The following is a 20,484-nucleotide window of genomic DNA, read 5'->3' on the forward strand; positions in this document are numbered from 1 at the left end:
ATTCTATTAAAATTTCATGGATAAAATGCTTCTTTCTCTACTACATATAAAATCAAAAAAGTTTTACCATGTTCTCTATATAGATAGGGCATTGAGGAGTCTATTCAACGTTGCTGATCTGCGTTTATGCTCCCCATGAAACACATAAAATTTCTAAAAGATTATGTACTTTATATTTATGATATCCGAGTTACAAAATTTGATCTCTCGGGATGGTAACATTAGCGGATGATATCCGAGTTTCAATAAACTAAAACGTATCTAGTTTTGTTATTTAAGCGCAAATCATAACAATAATTATTCAACATGCCAGGCCAGACACCGATAAATTTAATGTAACTTAACATTATATACACAAAAGCCTAAAAACCGATTAAAATACGGATATTTCAGAGCCGTGTGGCGCATATAAATTACATTCGCCTAATAAACAAATAACGTTTTCGAATATTATTCTGTGACGCCCGCGTGTTTATAATAATATGTGCGGTTTCTCATCTGCAGTCTGTGTTTTAAGGCGTATTTGAATCTTTTTGTGGTGTTTTAAATGTAAGTACTCAAGTGTAGATTTTTTGAATAAATTTTAATAATTTTTGTTTTGAGACTTACCAAGGGCACAGGCGGCTCACGGCGTCCTCGATGTCCTGCCTAATTTCATCTGAAAAACGTTTTTAGGTATAATTTAGGAACCAATCGGAAATTTTTTTAAATTTTTTTACGGTAATATAGCAGCGTTCCTGAAGATTGATTTGAGGGTAAAAACGTGATTTTAGGACAAAGATTTCGGTAGTTAGGACACTTTTGGTCGAGGCATTTTTCTAAACAAATTTTCACTATTTCTGGGAATATTTGCATGAATGGTTGGAATTTTCTTAAAAGAAATTGGGTCAAGCAAAGTGCATTTCTTGCTCAATACTTCCATATCAGAACGATTTTTATAACTCAAAAACTTTTCGACTTACAAGCAATTTGGTCATCCAAGGTCCAAGAAAGGTAAAATTTGAAGTTTTAAAACACAAATTGCAATATAAATATTTTTTAATTATCCGGCATTTTAGGGCATAATTTTGGAACTAATTAAAATATTTTCGTAATTGTTTCACAGTAATGTAATGGAATTCCTAAAGATGGATTTGAAGGTAAAAACGTAATTTTAGGATAAAGATTTCAGTATTTAGAACACTTGTAGTCTAGTAATTTTTTTAGTAATTTTTTGAGGACATTTTCATCATTTGTAGAATTTTTCTCAGGAAATAATTGGAATATTCTTAAAAGGGTTTTGCTCAAAGAAAGTGCGTTTCTTGCCCATTAATTTGATATCAAAACGATATTTGTATCTCAAAAACTTTTTGACTTAGAGGCAATTTTGTCACTCAAGGTCCAAGAGACGTCAAATTTGTCAAAGTCTCGAATTTTAAATTGCAATATAAAGATTTTTTTCATTATCCGACATTTTCTGTAATAATATTTTGTGATTTTGTTATGTAATGTTAAATAATGTAGCAGAATTCTTGAGGATGAATTTGAGGGTAAAAACGTCATTCTAGATTAAGGATTTTGGTAGTTAGGGCACTTTTGGCCAAGGCATTTTTTTTGCTCATTTTTTTAGGACATTTTCATCATTTCTGAGATATTTTCCACGAAATAATTGGAATACTCTTAAAAGGGTTTTACTCAAAGAAAGTGCGTTTCTTGCCCATTAATTTCATATCAGAACATTTTTTGTACCTCAAAAACTTCTTGAGTTAGAGGTAATTTTGTCATTCAAGTCCAAGAGACGAAGAATTTGAAGTTTTAAAATTAAAATTGCAATAATGCATATTTGGGCTTAACTTAGGAACTAATTAAAATATTTTCATGATTTTTTTACAGCAAGGTAGTGGGATTTCTGAGGATGAATTTGAGGGTAAAAACGTGATTCTAGGTTAAAGATTCTGGTAGTTAAGGCAATTTTGGTCAAGGCATTTTTTTTAGGACATTTTCATCATTTCTACAATTTTTTTCACGAAATAATTGGAATATTCTTAAAAGGGTTTTACTCAAAGAAAGTGCGTTTCTTGCCCATTAATTTCATATCAGAACATTTTTTGTACCTCAAAAACTTCTTGAGTTAAAGGCAATTTTGTCATTCAAGTCCAAGAGACGAAGAACTTTAAGTTTTAAAACTCAAATTGCATTTTTTTTAATATCGAACATATTTGGGCATAACTTTGGAACTAATTAAAATATTTTCATGATTTTTTTACGCCAAGGTAGTGGGGTTCCTGAAGATGAATTTGAGGGTAAAAACGTGATTCTAGGTTCAGGATTTTGGTAGTTAGGGCACTTTTGGTCAAGGCATTTTTTTTGCTCATTTTTTTAAGACAATTTCATCATTTTTAGAATTTTTTTCACGAATTAATTAGAATATTCTTAAAAGGGTTTTACTTAAAACAAAGTGCGTTTTCTTGTCCATTAATAGCATATCAGAACGTTTTTTGTACCTCAAAAACTTCTTGAGTTAGAGGCAATTTTGTCATCCAAGTCCAAGAGACGAAGAATTTGAAGTTTTAAAACTCAAATTGCAATATTGCAATTTTTTTTCAATATCGAACATATTTGGGCATAACTTAGGAACTAATTAAAATATTTTCATGATTTTTTTACACCAAGGTAGTGGGGTTTCTGAGGATGAATTTGAGGGTAAAACCGTGATTCTAGGTTAAGGATTTTGGTAGTTAGGGCACTTTTGGTCAAGGCATTTTTTTTGCTCATTTTTTTAGGACATTTTCATCATTTCTGAGATTTTTTCCACGAAATAATTGGAATACTCTTAAAAGGGTTTTACTCAAAGGAAAGCGCGTTTCTTGCCCATTAATTTCATATCAGAACATTTTTTGTACCTCAAAAACTTCTTGAGTTAGAGGTAATTTTGTAATCCAAGTCCAAGAGACGAAGAATTTGAAGTTTTGAAGCTCAAATTTTTTTTAATATCGAACATATTTGGGTATAACTTAGGAACTAATTAAGATATTTTCATAATTTTTTTACACCAAGATAGTAGGATTCCTGAGGATTAATTTGAGGGTAAAAACGTCATTCTAGGTTAAGGATTTTGGTAGTTAGGACACTTTTGGTCCAGGCATTTTTTTGGTAATTTTTTTAGGACATTTTCATCATTTCTCGAACTTTTTTCACGAAATAATTGGAATATTCTTAAAAGGGGTTTACTCAAAAAAAGTGCGTTTCTTGCCCATTAATTTCATATCAGAACATTTTTTGTACCTCAAAAACTTCTTGAGTTAAAGGCAATTTTGTCATTCAAGTCCAAGAGACGAAGAACTTGAAGTTTTAAAACTCAAATTGCATTTTTTTTTAACATCGAACATATTTGGGCATAACTTTGGAACTAATTAAAATATTTACACATCTCGTGAGAGTCAAGGTAGTGGGGTTCCTGAGGATGAATGTGAGGGTAAAAACGTGATTCTAGGTTAAAGATTTTGGTAGTTAGGGCACTTTTGGTCAAGGCATTTTTTGCTCATTTTTTTAGGACATTTTCATCATTTCTGAGATTTTTTCCACGAAATAATTGGAATACTCTTAAAAGGGTTTTACTCAAAGAAAGTGCGTTTCTTGCTTACTAATTTCATATCAGTACGTTTTTTGTACCTCAAAAACTTCTTGATTTAGAAGGTAATTTTCTCATCCAAGTCCAAGAGACGAAGTATTTGAAGTTTTAAAACTCTTAATATTGCAATTTTTTTCAACATCGAACATATTTGGGCATTACTTAGGAACTAATTAAAATATTTTCATGATTTTTTACACCAAGGTAGTGGGGTTCCCGAGGATCAATTTGAGGGTAAAAACGTAATTCTAGGTTAAATATTTTGGTAGTTAGGGCACTTTTGGTCCAGGCATTTTTTTGCTAATTTTTTTAGGACATTTTCATAATTTCTCGAATTTTTTTCACCAAATAATTGGAATATTCTTAAAAGGGCTTTACTCAAAGAAAGTGCGTTTTTTGCCTATTAATTTCATATCAGAACGTTTTTCGTACCTCAAAAACTTCTTGAGTTAGAGGCAATTTCGTCATCCAAGGTCAGGGAGACGTCAAATTTGAAGTTTTGAATTTCGAAATGCCATATAAACATTTTTTCATTATCAGACATTTTTGGTCATAACTTGGGAAATAATTCAAGTATGTTCATAATTCTTTTACAGGAATATAGTGGCATTTCTGAGGATGAATTTGAGGGTATACACATGATTCTAGGATAAATATTGTCTATCCTGTACTGCCTATACAAATACTACAAATTAACGACTTTCTCGAAAACTTTTAGAGATAAGACTATTCGATATAAACGGCAATGTTGCGATGCTAATTAAAACCAACTTACACGTAGACTCTAACCGAAACAAATTGAAATTCCGCAGCAAGTAGTCGTGTAAAGTGAGAAATTGTAGATTGAGTTTCGGTAGGGCGAGACAACCCTCTCCGGAGAAATAGGCGGTCGGCACCACGTTCTCGTCCCAAATGATCGTTTCCGTTGGATAAAGGGGCATCTCGTTGAGGGCCACCAATTGGGAAACTCGTTTTTCATGCCGGGAAACCTGCAATTCATTTCAGTGAACGAGGACGATCATATGCCATAAATAGGGATCTTTTTGAGAAACTAAGCACAATCTGGCAACACAGACAGGAACAGAGTACCCCCTACTCTGTTGCCAATTTGTTCAAATTTTCTTGACATGTACTTATATAAACACTCACACATGTTTCTAAACATGTGTGAGTGTTTATTAAGAAAATCAAATTGGTCGCATAAATTGCTTCGCCATATGCATATTATGAAAGTGACTAATTTATCAGTTTATTTATCATTTTAATTAAAAGGACACGATGTATATAAAAATAATGTGGTGATGCAATCGGCAATTATTACTTAACGCATGACAAACAGTTTTTTTGTATTTTAATTATATTAATGTGACTTTTTTCAATTTATTAAGAGTAACACTGCAGAGGGAGATTTTTAATTAATTATTTACTTACCAAAAGTTCCTTCAAAAATATCTTATCGACCCGACACCATTTCACTTTTTCCTCGTCCCCGGGGGGCGACACCAGACATAAATAAGTCGCGATCGCCCTCAACTGGTCTTGACTGGAGAAAACAATTTTAAATGTCAAAAGTGTCAATGTCAATTTGATAGCTGTCTGAGAATTACCTTAGAGGTCCGAAATGTTTCTCCAGGGCCCTCCTAGTGTCCACGCTGGCAACGTTGGCCAATGAGAACGCCCTCAACTCGGGAAATTTGGCAAAGGCGGCTTTCTAGCAAAAGAAAAATTATAACGGTTTGGCAACGTGGTGTTTTGCAATTACATGCATTTGATTTGTTTTTTTTTTGAACGATCTGGCAACGTTGCCGTAGCGATTGCGGACATGACAGTCGCGACCAGTGTTAATGTTAATATTTCTTTGATTGGCAACGCTGTAAGGCAACGCAGTATCAGTTTTTCCATAAAATGTTGATTTCTATCCATGATAACTCAAAAACTATTCCAGGCTTCTCAATGGGGTTTTCACATAAAATTGAAGCCATTCTTAATTAACAATTTAACGTATAAAGAATTTTTGTAGTTCCAGAATTACCTGAGCTAGACTCACATTTATGAGGAGTGAACCTATGTATAACCTTGAGTTATGGCAATTTTGGTTAAGTGTAATTTTTTTCATTAAATTTTAACTTTCATTCATGATAACTCAAAAACTATTCAAGGCATCTTAGTGAGGTTTTCATTTAAAGTTGAAGCAATTGTTAATGAACAATTTCATATATGAAGAATTTTTTTAGTTCCAGAATTGCCTGAACTAGACTCACATTTATGACGAGTGGACCTGAGGGGCAAAATTGATTGAAATTAGAAATGTGTCATAGCAACACACTTTTGATCATAACTCAAAAATCCTTTGAGGATTTTTGTTATTTTTTTTAGTAGAGTGTACGGGCATTCCTGAGGATGGATTACGGGTCTGAAACACCTTTTTAGATGCAAGATTTAATGAGTTATGGCAATTTTGGTTGTGTGTCATTTTTTTCATAAAATGTTAACTTTCATTCATGATAATTCAAAAACTATTTAAGGCATCTTAGTGAGGTTTTCATTCAAAGTTGAAGCAATTCTTAATGAACAATTTCATATATGAAGAATTTTTGTAGTTCAATAATTGCCTGAGCTAGACTCACATTTATGAGGAGTGAACCTAAGGGGCAAAATTGAGGGAGATTAAAAATGCGTCTTATCAACACACTTTTGAGCATAACTCAAAAACCTTTTGAGGAATTTTGTTATTTTTTTTTGTAGAGTATACGGGCATTCCTGAGGATGGATTACGGGTCTGAAACAACTTTTTAGGTGCAAAATTTAATGAGTTATGGCAATTTTGGTTAACTGCCATTTTTTTCATAAAATGTTAACTTTCATTCATGATAATTCAAAAACTATTCAAGGCATCTTAGTGAGGTTTTTACTCAAAGTTGAAGCAATCCTTAATGAACAATTTCATACATGAAGAATTTTTGTAGTTCCAGAATTGCCTGAGCTAGACTCACATTTATGAGGAGTGGACCTGAGGGGCAAAATTGATTGAGATTAAAAATGCGTCATATCAACATACTTTAGAGCATAGCTCAAAAACCTTTTGAGGAATTTTGTTATTTGTTTTTGTAGAGTATACGAACATTCCTGAGGATGGATTACAGGTCTGAAACACCTTTTTAGGTGCAAGATTTAATAAGTTATGGCAATTTTGGTTAAGTGTAATTTTTCTCATAAAATTTTAAGTTTCATTCATAATAACTCAAAACCTATTCAAGGCATCTTAGTGAGGTTTTCATTTAAAGTTGAAGCAATTGTTAATGAACAATTTCATATATGAAGAATTTTTGTAGTTCCAGAATTGCCTGAACTAGACTCACATTTATGACGAGTGGACCTGAGGGGCAAAATTGATTGAAATTAGAAATGTGTCATAGCAACACACTTTTGATCATAACTCAAAAATCCTTTGAGGATTTTTGTTATTTTTTTTATTAGAGTGTACGGGCATTCCTGAGGATGGATTACGGGTCTGAAACACCTTTTTAGATGCAAGATTTAATGAGTTATGGCAATTTTGGTTGTGTGCCATTTTTTTCATAAAATGTTAACTTTCATTCATGATAATTCAAAAACTATTTAAGGCATCTTAGTGAGGTTTTCATTCAAAGTTGAAGCAATTCTTAATGAACAATTTCATATATGAAGAATTTTTGTAGTTCAATAATTGCCTGAACTAGACTCACATTTATGAGGAGTGAACCTAAGGGGCAAAATTGAGGGAGATTAAAAACGCGTCATATTAACACATTTTTGAGCATAATTCAAAAACCCTTTGAGGAATTTTGTTATTTTTTTTAGTAGAGTGTACGGGCATTCCTGAGGATGGACTACGGGTCTGAAACACCTTTTTAGGTGCAAAATTTAATGAGTTATGGCAATTTTGGTTAAGTGTAATTTTTTTCATTAAATTTTAACTTTCATTCATGATAACTCAAAAACTATTCAAGGCATCTTAGCGAGGTTTTCATTCAAAGTTGAAGCAATTCTTAATGAACAATTTCATATATGAAGAATTTTTTTAGTTCAAGAATTGCCTGAGGTAGACTCACATTTATGAGGAGTGGACCTGAGGGGCAAAATTGATTGAGATTAAAAATGCGTCATATCAACACACTTTTGAGCATACCTCAAAAACCTTTTGAGGAATTTTGTTATTTTTTTTAGTAGAGTGTACGGGCATTCCTGAGGATGGACTACGGTCTGAAACACCTTTTTAGGTGCAAAATTTAATGAGTTATGGCAATTTTGGTTAAGTGTAATTTTTTTCATTAAATTTTAACTTTCATTCGTGATAACTCAAAAACTATTCAAGGCATCTTAGTGAGGTTTTCATTTAAAGTTGAAGCAATTCTTAACGAACAATTTCATATATGAAGAATTTTTTTAGTTCAAGAATTGCCTGAGGTAGACTCACATTTATGAGGAGTGGACCTGAGGGGCAAAATTGATTGAGATTAAAAATGCGTCATATCAACACACTTTTAAGCATAACTCAAAAACCCTTTGAGGAATTTTGTAATTTTTTTTAGTAGAGTGTACAGAGATTCCTGAGGATGGATTACGGGTCTAAAACAACTTTTTAGATGCAAAATTTAATGAGTTATGGCAATTTTGGTTAAGTGTAATTTTTTTCATTAAATTTTAACTTTCATTCATGATAACTCAAAAACTAGTCAAGGCATCTTAATGAGGTTTTCATTCAAAGTTGAAGCAATCCTTAATGAACAATTTCATATATGAAGAATTTTTGTAGTTCAAGAATTACCTGAGCTAGACTCACAGTTATGAGGAGTGGACCTGAGGGGCAAAATTGATTGAGATTAAAATTACGTCTTATCAACACACTTTTGAGCATAACTCAAAAACCTTTTGAGGTATTTTGTTATTTTTTTTTGTAGAGTGTACAGAGATTCCTGAGGATGGATTACGGGTCTGAAACACCTTTTTAGGTGCAAAATTTAATGAGTTATGGCAATTTTAATTAAGTGTAATTTTTTTTATAAAATTTTAACTTTCATTCATGATAATTCAAAAACTATTCAAGGCATCTTAATGAGGTTTTCATTCAAAGTTGAAGCAATTCTTAATGAACAATTTCATATATGAAGAATTTTTGTAGTTCCAGAATTGCCTGAGCTAGACTCACATTTATGAGGAGTGGACCTGAGGGGCAAAATTGATTGAGATTAAAATTACGTCTTATCAACACACTTTTGAGCATAACTCAAAAACCTTTTGAGGTATTTTGTTATTTTTTTTTGTAGAGTGTACAGAGATTCCTGAGGATGGATTACGGGTCTGAAACACCTTTTTAGATGCAAAATTTAATGAGTTATGGCAATTTTGGTTAAGTGTAAATTTTTTCATAAAATTTTAACTTTCATTCATGATAATTCAAAAACTATTCAAGGCATCTTAATGAGGTTTTCATTCAAAGTTGAAGCAATTCTTAATGAACAATTTCATATATGAAGAATTTTTGTAGTTCCAGAATTGCCTGAGCTAGACTCACATTTATGAGGAGTGGACCTGAGGGGCAAAATTGATTGAGATTAAAATTACGTCTTATCAACACACTTTTGAGCATAACTCAAAAACCTTTTGAGGTATTTTGTTATTTTTTTTTGTAGAGTGTACAGAGATTCCTGAGGATGGATTACGGGTCTGAAACACCTTTTTAGATGCAAAATTTAATGAGTTATGGCAATTTTGGTTAAGTGTAAATTTTTTCATAAAATTTTAACTTTCATTCATGATAATTCAAAAACTATTCAAGGCATCTTAATGAGGTTTTCATTCAAAGTTGAAGCAATTCTTAATGAACAATTTCATATATAAAGAATTTTTGTAGTTCAAGAATTGCCTGGGCTAGACTCACATTTATGAGGAGTGGACCTGAGGGGCAAAATTGATTGACACTAAAAATGCGTCATATCAACACACTTTTGAGCATAACTCAAAAACCTTTTGAGGAATTTTGTTATTTTTTTTTGTAGAGTATACGGGCATTCCTGAGGATGGATTACAGGTCTGAAACACCTTTTTAGGTGCAAAATTTAATGAGTTATGGCAATTTTGGTTAAGTGCCATTTTTTTTTCATAAAATTTTAACTTTCATTCATGATAACTCAAAAACTATTCAAGGCATCTTAGTGAAGTTTTCATTCAAAGTTGAAGCAATTCTTAATGAACAATTTCATATATGAAGAATTTTTGTAGTTCCAGAATTGCCTGAGCTAGACTCACATTTATGAGGAGTGGACCTGAGGGGCAAAATTGATTGAGATTAAAAATGCGTCATATCAACACACTTTTGAGCATACCTCAAAAACCTTTTGAGGAATTTTGTTATTTTTTTTAGTAGAGTGTACGGGCATTCCTGAGGATGGACTACGGTCTGAAACACCTTTTTAGGTGCAAAATTTAATGAGTTATGGCAATTTTGGTTAAGTGTAATTTTTTTCATTAAATTTTAACTTTCATTCGTGATAACTCAAAAACTATTCAAGGCATCTTAGTGAGGTTTTCATTTAAAGTTGAAGCAATTCTTAACGAACAATTTCATATATGAAGAATTTTTTTAGTTCAAGAATTGCCTGAGGTAGACTCACATTTATGAGGAGTGGACCTGAGGGGCAAAATTGATTGAGATTAAAAATGCGTCATATCAACACACTTTTAAGCATAACTCAAAAACCCTTTGAGGAATTTTGTAATTTTTTTTAGTAGAGTGTACAGAGATTCCTGAGGATGGATTACGGGTCTAAAACAACTTTTTAGATGCAAAATTTAATGAGTTATGGCAATTTTGGTTAAGTGTAATTTTTTTCATTAAATTTTAACTTTCATTCATGATAACTCAAAAACTAGTCAAGGCATCTTAATGAGGTTTTCATTCAAAGTTGAAGCAATCCTTAATGAACAATTTCATATATGAAGAATTTTTGTAGTTCAAGAATTACCTGAGCTAGACTCACAGTTATGAGGAGTGGACCTGAGGGGCAAAATTGATTGAGATTAAAATTACGTCTTATCAACACACTTTTGAGCATAACTCAAAAACCTTTTGAGGTATTTTGTTATTTTTTTTTGTAGAGTGTACAGAGATTCCTGAGGATGGATTACGGGTCTGAAACACCTTTTTAGGTGCAAAATTTAATGAGTTATGGCAATTTTAATTAAGTGTAATTTTTTTTATAAAATTTTAACTTTCATTCATGATAATTCAAAAACTATTCAAGGCATCTTAATGAGGTTTTCATTCAAAGTTGAAGCAATTCTTAATGAACAATTTCATATATGAAGAATTTTTGTAGTTCCAGAATTGCCTGAGCTAGACTCACATTTATGAGGAGTGGACCTGAGGGGCAAAATTGATTGAGATTAAAATTACGTCTTATCAACACACTTTTGAGCATAACTCAAAAACCTTTTGAGGTATTTTGTTATTTTTTTTTGTAGAGTGTACAGAGATTCCTGAGGATGGATTACGGGTCTGAAACACCTTTTTAGATGCAAAATTTAATGAGTTATGGCAATTTTGGTTAAGTGTAAATTTTTTCATAAAATTTTAACTTTCATTCATGATAATTCAAAAACTATTCAAGGCATCTTAATGAGGTTTTCATTCAAAGTTGAAGCAATTCTTAATGAACAATTTCATATATAAAGAATTTTTGTAGTTCAAGAATTGCCTGGGCTAGACTCACATTTATGAGGAGTGGACCTGAGGGGCAAAATTGATTGACACTAAAAATGCGTCATATCAACACACTTTTGAGCATAACTCAAAAACCTTTTGAGGAATTTTGTTATTTTTTTTTGTAGAGTATACGGGCATTCCTGAGGATGGATTACAGGTCTGAAACACCTTTTTAGGTGCAAAATTTAATGAGTTATGGCAATTTTGGTTAAGTGCCATTTTTTTTTCATAAAATTTTAACTTTCATTCATGATAACTCAAAAACTATTCAAGGCATCTTAGTGAAGTTTTCATTCAAAGTTGAAGCAATTCTTAATGAACAATTTCATATATGAAGAATTTTTGTAGTTCCAGAATTGCCTGAGCTAGACTCACATTTATGAGGAGTGGACCTGAGGAGCAAAAATAATTCAGATTAAAATTACGTCATATCAACACAATTTTGATCATAACTCAAAAACCCTTTGAGTAATTTTGTTATTTTTTTTAGTAGAGTGTACGGGCATTCCTGAGGATGGATTACGGGTCTGAAACACCTTTTTAGGTGCAAGATTTAATGAGTTATGGCAATTTTGGTTAAGTGTCATTTTTTTCATTAAATTTTAACATTCATTCATGATAACTCAAAAACTATTCAAGGCATCTTAATGAGGTTTTCATTCAAAGTTGAAGCAATTCTTAACGAACAATTTCATATATGAAGAATTTTTGTAGTTCCAGAATTGCCTGAACTAGACTCACATTTATGACGAGTGGACCTAAGGGGCAAAATTGATTGAGATTAAAATTACGTCTTATCAACACACTTTTGAGCATAACTCAAAAACCTTTTGAGGAATTTTGTTATTTTTTTTTGTAGAGTATACGGCATTCCTGAGGATGGATTACGGGTCTGAAACACCTTTTTAGATGCAAGATTTAATGAGTTATGGCAATTTTGGTTAAGTGCCATTTTTTTCATAAAATGTTAACTTTCATTCATGATAATTCAAAAACTATTCAAGGCATCTTAGTGAGGCTTTTACTCAAAGTTGAAGCAATCCTTAATGAACAATTTCATATATGAAGAATTTTTGTAGTTCCAGAATTGCCTGAGTTAGACTCACATTTACGAGACATGGGGCCAAGAGGCAAAAATAAGAATTTTAAGATTTAAATTGAAAGTATGTCATAGAAACACGCTTTTAAGTTTACCTCAAAAACCCTTTGAGGAATTTTGGTTTTTTTTTTAGTAGAGTGTACAGAGATTCCTGAAGATGGATTCCATGTATGAAACTCTGTTTTTTTTTATAAGAGAAACCCAGTTAATCAAGCAGTGTTATTCTGGCAACATTGGTTGGGGAGAGTTTTCCCATGGATTTTGCCAGATCCTTGGCCTATGACCTCATTGACTTTTACTACCTCATTTACTAGTTTTGCGTTGAATTGAGTAATTTGACACTTGATAATGCTGGAATCCGATCAAAAGTCTCGACTATGTTGCCAGATCTTCGGTTTTTTTGTCATCTTTCAGGCTTCATTGCTTAAAATACGATTTCAAGCAGTGCTGCCAAATCGGTAAAAAAAAAACGATTTTATTTTCATACTCCTGCAGTTTACAATTTAAGTACATTAATGTTGCCAATTTGTACTTACCTGTAACGAAGTGATTTTGTCGTAATGAAGTTGGGTCATATCGTGGTCGCTCAAGGGGTCTCCGGTCTCATCATTAATCTCGAACCTCGTGTAGAACTTCAACATTTCCAACAGCTGCAACAAGTAAAAGAAAGTCGTATTAATTTCAGAATGTGAGAACCATGAATTTGGTGGTACTGGTATGCGTAACTGTACTGGTTTTAAGCAGTACAGTTGCGACTAACAAAACATGTTGCCCCGGGGAAAACGTGTACGACGTGCAAGCGAAACGATGTACGGAAAAGTGGGCGGAAAATCGCGTTTCCATGAACATTATCGGGTGCAAAACGCGGTTTAAGACCGAAACGGAACTGATCGGGGAGGAAATTTCTGAGTAAGCGAGTTGTTTGTTTTAATTCACTTGTAATAATGAGAAATTGTGGGTCTTTCCAGCTCGTGTTACGTCAAATTCCTGAACGGTGCGGAAAACGATTCCACGGTCACTTTTTACATTTCCTGCCTAAACGAGCAATATATGGCGAGTCAGGACCGCATACAAATCGCAGGATTGGCCTTTATGGCTATATCGGTGGTTTTTCTCATTCTTACTGCGGCAGTTTACGTCATTCTGCCCGAACTGAGAGACCTGCAAGTAAATATGAATGTCTTTTATTTATTTATTAAAGTACCCTACAGAAATAAAATTCCATATGGTACTTATAAAGGAGATCCAAAATTTTCTAAAGTTGTTTTTTTTTTAGGGAAAATGCATAATGCACATCTTATGCAGCCTAATATGCGCCTACGTTTCCTTACTAATAGTGAACTTCCCAAGCAGTTTGGCCCATGTCGAGTGCCAACTGTTCGCCACCACCACTTACATCAGTTTCACCTACACGTTTTGGTGGTTACTAATTTTGTCGTTCCACATTTGGAGGACCACTGTGTAACTTTTATCTCCCTCTATAATCAACGTGTTATATATATATTGTCTTTTAGGAAGCCTAATAGCTATAAAAATTCTAACTGGTCCCTAATATACCATCTGACGGGCGCTTTAGGCCCACTATGCTGCCTAATTATCTTACTGATAGTGGAACACCATCCGTCGGGAATTTTCGACAACTTCCGACCCAATTTTGGCCTGCGAAAGTGCTGGTTTGACGGTAAATATACCACGCGAGCGTCACACGGTAGCAAAAACTCAAATTTTAGCTGACAAACAGATTTGGATGTACTTTTATGGCCCTCTGGTGGTGGTTTTGACCATAAATTCGATGTTTTACATCTGGACTGTTGGGCACCTCTGGAAACAAATGAATAATACTCAAAACCGAGCGTTGACTTACAGGTAGCACTCAACCACAAGAAAAACTACCTAACTGGAAGCAAATGTTTTTTTTTAGGGTGCGCATGTGCATCAAACTCTGCGTAATTATGGGTCTCACGTGGACCATTGAGCTGATAACTTTCTCGTATAAAAACGCCCTGGACACCATTATCGAGAGGATTTTATTCATGTAAGTCGTCACTAATTGTTAAAGCGATTTATGCATAAATAATTTTTTATGTTTTTGTAGCTTTATCCCCGATATAATGAATGCCCTGCAAGGTGTCCTGGTGTTCATGGTCCTGGTGGTGTTCAGGAAACGAGTGCGAAGACTTTTGGCCAAAAAGACGTTTTGCAATCACCGATTGTTCCCGATCGCGTGGACGAACTTGCACGACGAGGAAATGGACAGCGAACAAATTAAAGAGAGACAAACCGAGTATGAAGAAACCGAGACTGTTCCCATGCAGCCTACTTAATCGGTTTTTATGTTATTTTAATAAAATTGTTACTTTAATGATCATGATCCTTTTATATTCAGTTGTCTTCAACAAACCCTCAAACAAGTCCTCTCTTTGCTCTAAATTGCTCCATTTCCCTTTGGTTAAGTTGGCCATTTTCGCGATAATTCGGTTTTTAGATGTGGCAACAAGGTGTATTTGAATATTTTAAATAAAAAAAATTAGTCGTTTTATTTAAACATGAAATTAATACGGATTTTATAAAAAATTGTCACACACCTAAGAAAATTAACTCTCTGCATTAGCTCGATGATTATTTGTTATTTATTTACTCTGCACGTAAAATATAGTTTACAAACAAATTTAAAAATTCTATTAAAGGTGTTAGTATAATTAATTTAATTTTTAAAAACTGTACCAAAAAATCTACTAAAAAGTAGCAATTTAACATTAAAAATTTAATTAATTTAATTAACCTGAAATCACAATTTGAAATTTTAAGATCAAAAGAATTGAAGCATTTTAAATTAGTCGCTTAGGAATTAATTTAGACAATTTATAGTTAATTAGGCCTTAAGAAAAATTCGAATTAATCTTAATTTAAAAAATTTTAAAGTTGAAGAAGTGGTCCATACTTGCAGTGGAGTTAATATGTCAAAGGGTAACTAAAATTGTTTCGGTCATCCTCCACTAAATTTATTTGAAAAATCATCTATCCTACATGTCTCGGACATATAAGATGTCCATCATCAGAGATTTATAAAGAACCGAGGAAACTTATAAGCTAAGGATTAAAAGTGTTCAAATAAAAAGGTATTAAAAATAACTTACGTACAATGAGGGTTTGCGTCACAACATATAAAAGCTATATAGTGCTTCTGGCAAGGTTAAAGGTTAAAATTACCAACAATAAAAAAGGGCATCTACAATAATGATAAAAAGGCTTAATTAATTAACCAATAAACAATTGGACGTTTAATGCACGGACGTTGAACGTTCTTATGCATCTTAATGTAAGTTTTTTTTTGTCTTCAACGACTGTAAACTAAGAAAGGCCTGTTCCAGTCTAGAATGCAGTCTTTTGCTTCTGGATGCATTTAACCTGCCAGAATCCACTTTTCAGCTTTCAAGGTGTCGGCAATTCTTAATAGGGTCTTTCTTGGTAATGTTATTCAGTAGCCGATAGTCTACACAAAATCTGGTAGATCCGACCTTTTTCTTTACTAGTAAAACTGAAGGACTCTGGAATGGTTCTATCACTCCTTGCATGGGCGTCGTTTGGCGGGGCAAGGGGGGTTGCTTGCCCCCCCTCCCCCTGTATTTACTTAAAATTATTTTTAATAGGTTTATTTTCGAAACCGATAATTCTGGTATTCGTGTATCGTGTTCCTAGTTCCTATTCGTAAAGCATCAGTAAAATTGTATCTGTTGTAACTATAACAATTTTGAGAGCTAGCTGTTTTTTGTCGTCAATCCATCCCTTTTTGTGATAATGTTGGAATCTACATCTAGGCAAAATAATAGCACTAGTAGTCAATAGTGGAGAGTAAAATGTAAAATAATATCTACTTAATTTCTAAGTTTCTGGCGGGAGAGTGGTGCTTTAAAATTTAACGTAAGTAGCAAATTTTTAATATTTTATTATGTACTATGTAGGTATCTATTGTATTTTTAGTGCATATTTGTGGAACCGTTATTTGGTCTTTATTTTTATTTAATTAATTTTTAAGATCTTATATAACACCGGTATGAGTTTTTCCATTTATATAATTGCTCGTTTTTGCACTCTTTAATGTTGTTTAACGGTACTATTTTATACGAATTTTTAATGGATTATATCCGGGGTATTTTGAGGTAAGGGACAAAATTTACCTACTTTTACTTTAAATAGTAAATTGTCTTTCATAATGTCTCATGAACATAAGTCCGCAAATTATAGTTTCTTTACCAAGATATGATTTAAAAAATATATAATTTTATTGTGATAAATATAGTAGGAATATGGCAGCTACATTATAATAATGATTAACTAATTTAAATTTAAAAAAGATAAACCCGTTTTTTTTTGTTAAATTATTTATTAGGTGTACCTACTAAATTACTATCTATAGTTATTTTTAATTTATAGCTAATTTTTGTTCTTTTTCCAGTTTTTTCGAATAATGATTAAATTAAATATTAAAAACATTTTTAAAAATATTTTATTATTTGCCAATATAAATTTCTTAAACGCTAATTCGTCTTTAGGTAATGGATATCAGAAACTTTTTTGCTAAAAAAGTTGACTCGGAACCTGAACCAGATAGTGATAATTCGACTTCCCCATCACGAAAAAAAAGGAAACAAGCAGATTTAGGCACTGAACCTGAAACATTACCTGGAAGTAGTGGGGCTTCCCGTCAAACACCTTCCAATAATGACTTGATTTGGGCTTATATGTAAAAAGTTCATCGTTGACTGACGACCTAAAATACAAACTTTTAAAACACCCCTACGTTCCGGCTGCTCACTATAATTTTAAAAATGATTCTGGCCCAAATTCTAATAGATTTGTTAAAATTTCATGGCTTAATGAATATGACTGGATGGTGTACTCTTCACATTTAAAAGGAGCTTTGTGTAAGTACTGTGTGCTCTTTAAACCTATTGTTAAAAGGGGAACTTTGGGATCGTTATAATTAAAGAATTTTCCAACTATAAAAAACTCCATGAAAGCGCCGGATCGCATCAAAATTGTAAATGGCATAAGCAGGCAGTAAATCGTGCTACTGATTTTACTAAAATCGTTTCTGGAACAACGGCCAGCGTCTATGAACAGCTTAACACTCAAGAACGTGAGCAAATTCCAGAAAATAGAAAAAAACTGTATCCAATTCTTTCGACAACATTTTTTTTTGTGGAACTCACGACATTGCATTAAGGGGTAAACAAAGTCAGGGGGGAAATTTTAATGATTTGCTGAAGTTTAGGATTGAAAGTGGTGATACAGTTCTGGACAATCACCTTAAAACTTGCCATGTTAAACAAAAGTATACCTCGGCACAAATTCAAAATAATTTAATTGAAATATCTGGAGATATTATTCGGCAAAGAATAATTTCAGAGGCAAATAACTCCGAAGCAATTTCTATATTAGCTGATGAAACTGCAGATATTTTCGGGCATGAACAGCTATCACTAGGAGTAAGATTTGTCGATGTCGAAAACAATATTCGGGAGGAATTTCTCAGTTTTGAAAAATTGACCGCTATGGATGCCAAAACCATAGTTAGTATAGTATATTAAATTTTCTAAAAAAACATGGTGTTAATTTAAATAAGCTTGTAGGTCTTGGGTTTGACGGATACTCCACGATGGCCGGTAAGGACAACGGGGTACAAAAACTTATAAAGGATGAATACCCTAGGGCGACATATTACCGTTGTAGTGCCCATAAACTTAACCTTGTGGTTAATGATCTTAACAGCGTTCAACAGATACAAAATACAATTGGCACTATTAAAGAAATAATTAATTTTTTTCTCGAGAGTCCAAAAAGAAGAAGTAGGGTAACAAATATTCCTCTTTTGTCGGAAACTCGTTGGACCTCAAAATATAAGTCAATACGTATTTTTTCAGAAAATGTTGTTGCCATTAAATGTACTTTGGAAAGTATGTCGACAGATGCTGGATTCAATTTACAGACAAGAACAAAAGCAAATATTTTGCTTACTTCGGTTACCCATTGCACTTTTCTCGTTTGCCTTAAAATTATTTCTAAATATTCATCTCAACTCGAGCCGGTAACTAATAAATTTCAAGGTGTGTCTATAAAACAGCATATTGACCAGCTGGTAAAATTTTTTTTAAATTACAGGGAAAATTCTGAAGACCCATTTTCTCAAATTTTTAGTAAAATTGAAGAAATGGCGCAAATACTAGATTATGATGTAAAAAAGTGGCAAAACGACAAACCCATCGACCAAATATTCCTTCTACTTCAGCAGAGCAGTATTTCAAACTAAGTATATTTAATCCATATTTAGATTCATTAATTACGTCCCTTAGCTCGCGATTCTCTGAAGATTCTAATATTGGTTTTTCTTTAAGTTTACTCCATCCAAAAAACATCAAAAATAATATTATTTTATCGTCGGATCAAATCATAAATGTTACTCGGCAGTTTGAATTGGAAAACTTTGTAGCTGAGTACAACACATGGGTACCAGCATCCTGGAAAACCAAGGCGGTTTACGAAAACTTGGATTTTGTTGAATTGCTTGCTAATGAATGCGAATTTTTTCCAAGTATTCAAAAAGCGCTAAAAATATTTTTGACACTTCCGCCAACTACTTGTACTATCGAACGTTCATTCAGTACACTTATAATAGGCTTCATTCAGTAGGTTCATAGGTTCATTCAGTACACTTATAATAGCCCGGGAGCCAGTGACAGATTTTTGTCAACCATCGCAACCCTAGCCAAACTTTGTGGAGTGTTAGATTTAGTTGTCCTCTAAAGCAAAATGACCGTCAGCTGGTCCACTAGCGGTGGGTGGGCCAATGGGAGGGCCGAAAACACGTAAAAAAAATTTCAACTTTCAGTCATTTCAACCCTGCCGAAATTTTTGTAGATGGTAGTTTATATAATTATTTAAATAAAAAAAATCGTCAGCCGGCTGTATGTTGGTGGAAAGCCCGTCAGCTGACCATGAAAACATGTAAAATCTTCGCCGTTCATAGAAAATGAAGAAATATTAGATTTGGTAAAACAATACAAAGAATACAGTGAAAAAACATTGCAAGGCGATCATGGAAAGACCCCACAATACTATATGCTATACATACGTTTCGTCGACTATTATTTGTTGCTAAATGCAAGTATTCGCAAAGGCGACTTCCAGTTATTCAAATATATGTTATCAAAAATGGTTAACTTATTTTTCACATTTAATCAGCCAAATTATTCGAGATATTTAGTTAAATATCTCGATAATTTTCTGAAAATTGACGACACACATCCTGGCCTGTGTTCGCAGCTAGAGGAGGGATCATTCGGCGTTAAAAGGACAAAGAAACCGTTTTCAAGGCAATCAGTTGACCTCACTCTTGAGCAAACTATTAATGGAGATGCTGCTAATAAGCTGACTGGAATTTCTCATATCACAAGTTCGATAGCAGCTAGACAGCGATGGTGCCGCAGCCACACCATTCGATCTGCGATGATTAGTCATACGTTAGATGATGCACATTTAACTAAAAAACAAGACGTGACACAAAATTTGTCAAAGGGTGTGATTAAAAAAAACAGCAGTCAACTAGCTCGATTAATTAGTGGAATAAAACGAAATATCAACCCGTTTGATAAAGTTTTAAACAAAAATAATTTATACAACATTTCTACTGGCCAAGCTGCACCAGAAAATGTCGCTGACTTTTTGTTGAGTGTTGAAGAAACTGGAAATCAGCAGAGACAAAAATTTATACAATTGTGTGTAGACGATCCAAGTAAGTTTGATCAGGCTATTTCACAAAATAAACTTCATACTTTTGCCAGTATCATCTGTAAAAAAAAATTGTCAATTGCTGGAAAGGAAGTGGAGCTGAGAATGCAGCGTGATATTTTTGGCAAGCTTCTTTACATTTCCATGCAAAAAGAAGTTGATATTGCAAAGGTTCTTGCGTACCCATTAACGCCAGTACCTTTGTCAATGTGCCATCTTGATGGTTCTATTTGCAAGACTGAA

The 20,484-nt window shown here is 33.1% G+C and overlaps 2 protein-coding genes across 3 annotated transcripts in view; one reads left to right on the forward strand and one right to left on the reverse strand.

Moving 5' to 3' along the window:
* The window catches only part of LOC126743194 (RNA helicase aquarius), a 105,471-nt gene that overhangs the window by 61,443 nt on the left and 23,544 nt on the right, over nt 1-20,484 (reverse strand). For both annotated transcript variants that reach the window (XM_050450175.1, XM_050450176.1), the window contains 5 exons: nt 12,990-13,103; nt 5,218-5,321; nt 5,042-5,153; nt 4,386-4,599; nt 610-658 (listed from right to left, as the gene is read on the reverse strand). In XM_050450175.1, coding sequence (XP_050306132.1) covers nt 610-658; nt 4,386-4,599; nt 5,042-5,153; nt 5,218-5,321; nt 12,990-13,103 — 593 coding nt within the window. The remainder of the gene's footprint in view (nt 1-609; nt 659-4,385; nt 4,600-5,041; nt 5,154-5,217; nt 5,322-12,989; nt 13,104-20,484) is intronic.
* Nucleotides 315-14,819, forward strand: LOC126743199 (G-protein coupled receptor Mth2-like). Its single transcript, XM_050450181.1, has 8 exons — nt 315-549; nt 13,139-13,362; nt 13,422-13,620; nt 13,730-13,914; nt 13,968-14,134; nt 14,184-14,319; nt 14,375-14,488; nt 14,549-14,819. Exons 2-8 carry the CDS (start codon nt 13,151-13,153, stop codon nt 14,775-14,777), a joined length of 1,242 nt encoding a protein of 413 aa, XP_050306138.1. The 5' UTR covers nt 315-549; nt 13,139-13,150; the 3' UTR covers nt 14,778-14,819.

The sequence above is a fragment of the Anthonomus grandis genome, chromosome 12, assembly GCF_022605725.1.
Source record: "Anthonomus grandis grandis chromosome 12, icAntGran1.3, whole genome shotgun sequence".
Taxonomy (NCBI): Eukaryota; Metazoa; Arthropoda; class Insecta; order Coleoptera; family Curculionidae; genus Anthonomus; species Anthonomus grandis.

Bases quoted from the DNA above. Each gene is read 5' to 3' on its own strand.
- LOC126743199 (XM_050450181.1), top strand. From the start codon at position 13,151: ATGAATTTGGTGGTACTGGTATGCGTAACTGTACTGGTTTTAAGCAGT. The intron at 14,320-14,374 runs GTAGCACTCAAC...GTTTTTTTTTAG, and splicing joins AACCGAGCGTTGACTTACAG to GGTGCGCATGTGCATCAAAC. The intron at 14,489-14,548 runs GTAAGTCGTCAC...ATGTTTTTGTAG, and splicing joins ATCGAGAGGATTTTATTCAT to CTTTATCCCCGATATAATGA.